This window comes from Phaethon lepturus, unplaced genomic scaffold (assembly GCF_000687285.1).
Source record: "Phaethon lepturus isolate BGI_N335 unplaced genomic scaffold, ASM68728v1 scaffold24814, whole genome shotgun sequence".
Lineage (NCBI taxonomy): Eukaryota > Metazoa > Chordata > Aves > Phaethontiformes > Phaethontidae > Phaethon > Phaethon lepturus.
The window spans coordinates 5,938-8,223 of record NW_010537397.1 but is presented as its reverse complement, the minus strand read 5'-3'; the positions used below and the strand labels follow the sequence as shown (position 1 = coordinate 8,223).

General features: G+C 45.5%; 1 protein-coding gene across 1 annotated transcript; it reads left to right on the top strand.

Moving 5' to 3' along the window:
• The first annotated feature begins 976 nt into the window (after nucleotides 1–976).
• On the top strand, nucleotides 977–1,759 carry KCTD21 (potassium channel tetramerization domain containing 21). The gene has a single exon (XM_010286486.1). The coding sequence runs from the start codon at nucleotides 977–979 to the stop codon at nucleotides 1,757–1,759; it is 783 nt and encodes a 260-aa protein (XP_010284788.1).
• Nucleotides 1,760–2,286: the final 527 nt, after the last annotated feature.

Genomic DNA, 2,286 nt, shown 5'->3' with positions numbered 1-2,286 from the left:
AAATGAGGCCCCACCTCTTCAAGGCAGCTGAGCTGACCTGCAATGGAAAGGGCTGCGCAGCTCTTGCCTCTTCCCTTGCACCAGCCCTGGCATTCATCTGGTTCCAAGATGTAGCAGAAGCAGATCCTGAATAGAAAATGCTGGTTTTTCTCTCTAAATTGGCTCACTGGGGGGTCAGATGAGTGCCAGAACTGGCATAAGGGAGGAGGAAGGTATGGTGGAGGGCGAAGGGAGGTATGCCCCTTCCAGAGGCAGTGATGTTTAACTGCACCATAAAATCACTTCTTCCGTTCATCTCGGCTGATTGCAGAGGAGCTGCGTGAAAACTACGTCAACTGGGATATGGCCCAAATTAATTGGGAAATGTTTTCTAAGGTAAAGCACGTTGGCAGGAGAAAGCCCGGTTGTATTTTTTTACTGAATGGAACCGCAGACTGTCGCGTGGTTACGGCAGCGCTGCTCGCTGGCTCCCTGCTAGGCTGCTGCACTCAGATATGTGTCAGGGGATTCTGCTGCAACAGCTTTGTTGCTTTAATTACATCTTCAGATGCCATGGAGGATGTTGGGATGTGTCCAGTTTTCTTTCTTTTTCCTCTAAATTCTGTGTTCGTGAGGGAGGTGGGATCAGGTGAGCCCAGGACACAACTCTTGCTTTGTCGTTCCACTGTAGGCATCCATGGGAGAGATTTCACTTCTAGCATGATTGTAAAGTTTTGGAAGACTCATGATTTCTGGCACTAAAGTCCTGTTCAAGTCTGTTGGGAGAAGAAACATCCTTATGCTTGTTCTCAAGATATAACCTCCAAAAGTAATTCCCCACTTCTAATTTCTATGATGAATTCTTGCCCTCATATATTTAGGACTTTTTATCTCTGTAGTTTAACCTTCCAAACAGGCAAAAGTAACCAAATGTGCAGTGTTGGATTATTTTTTTTTTTTTTTTTAGAATTAGTCCCAGCATCGTGATTTTTCCATCATGTCAGAACCCATCACGCTCAATGTTGGAGGAAAACTCTATACCACCTCTCTGTCTACCCTGACTAGCTTTCCAGATTCCATGCTGGGGGCCATGTTCAGTGGGAAGATCCCAACCAAGAAGGACAGCCAAGGCAACTGCTTTATTGACAGAGACGGCAAAATCTTCCGCTATATCCTGAACTTCTTACGAACTTCTCACTTGGACCTCCCCGAAGACTTTCAGGAAATGGGCTTACTTCGACGGGAGGTAGATTTTTATCAAATTCAGCCACTGATTGAGGCCTTGCAGGAGAAGGAGGTGGAGCTTTCTAAAGCAGAGAAGAATGCCATGCTCAACATCACCCTTGATCAGAAGACCCAGACTGTTCACTTCACCGTCCGAGAAGCACCCCAGATCTACAGCCTATCTTCCTCCAACATGGAAGTGTTCAGTGCTCATATCTTCTCCACATCATGTCTGTTCCTGAAGCTTCTTGGTTCCAAACTTTACTATTGCTTCAACGGAAACCTCTCTTCAATATCCAGCTACCTGCAGGACCCCAACCATTTGACCTTAGATTGGGTTGCAAGTGTGGAAGGCCTTCCCGAAGAGGAGTACACCCGGCAGAACTTAAAGAGACTCTGGGTGGTGCCAGATAATAAGCAAATCAATAGTTTCCAGGTGTTTGTGGAAGAAGTGCTAAAAATAGCCATGAGTGATGGTTTCTGCATAGATTCTTCTCATCCACATACTTCAGATTTCATGAATAATAAGATTATTCGCCTAATTCGGTACAAGTAGGAATGGCTGTTTACTATGGTGCCAGCATGGAGATAACACAGGTTAAGTGTTTCCCTTTAAAACACACTTACAGCCTAATTCAGAATCATGCTTATCTGGATGAAGAGTCACTAACAGGGAGATGATTTTCCTTTAATGTATTTACCAACACAACCTTTCAGAATATGTCCATATTCTAGACGGAAGGATTATTGTCTAGCACCTGAATTAAGGATTGGTTCTGTCTCTGCCTCCTTATCTGACCTGCTGTACAATTGTGGGGAAAATCACTTAACTTCTGTCCTTCCTACCTTTTCCAGTTGGAAAATGGGAGTGATCCTTAACCTATACTGCAAGGGGATGCGAGGGTGTAGTGATCAAGGTTTGGAAGCTATCTAGAGAACAGAGGCAGTGAACGATGCCGTGGAGCTGCCGTGCAGCAGACAGCCCTGGGTGCACATTTTCCATGTCTTGCCATATCACCTGTGCAGAGCATCCAAGAAGCTTGGTTGGATCCGCAGAGAAGAAGCCTCCCCACATGCACGCAC

Bases quoted from the DNA above. Each gene is read 5' to 3' on its own strand.
- KCTD21 (XM_010286486.1), top strand. From the start codon at position 977: ATGTCAGAACCCATCACGCTCAATGTTGGAGGAAAACTCTATACCACC.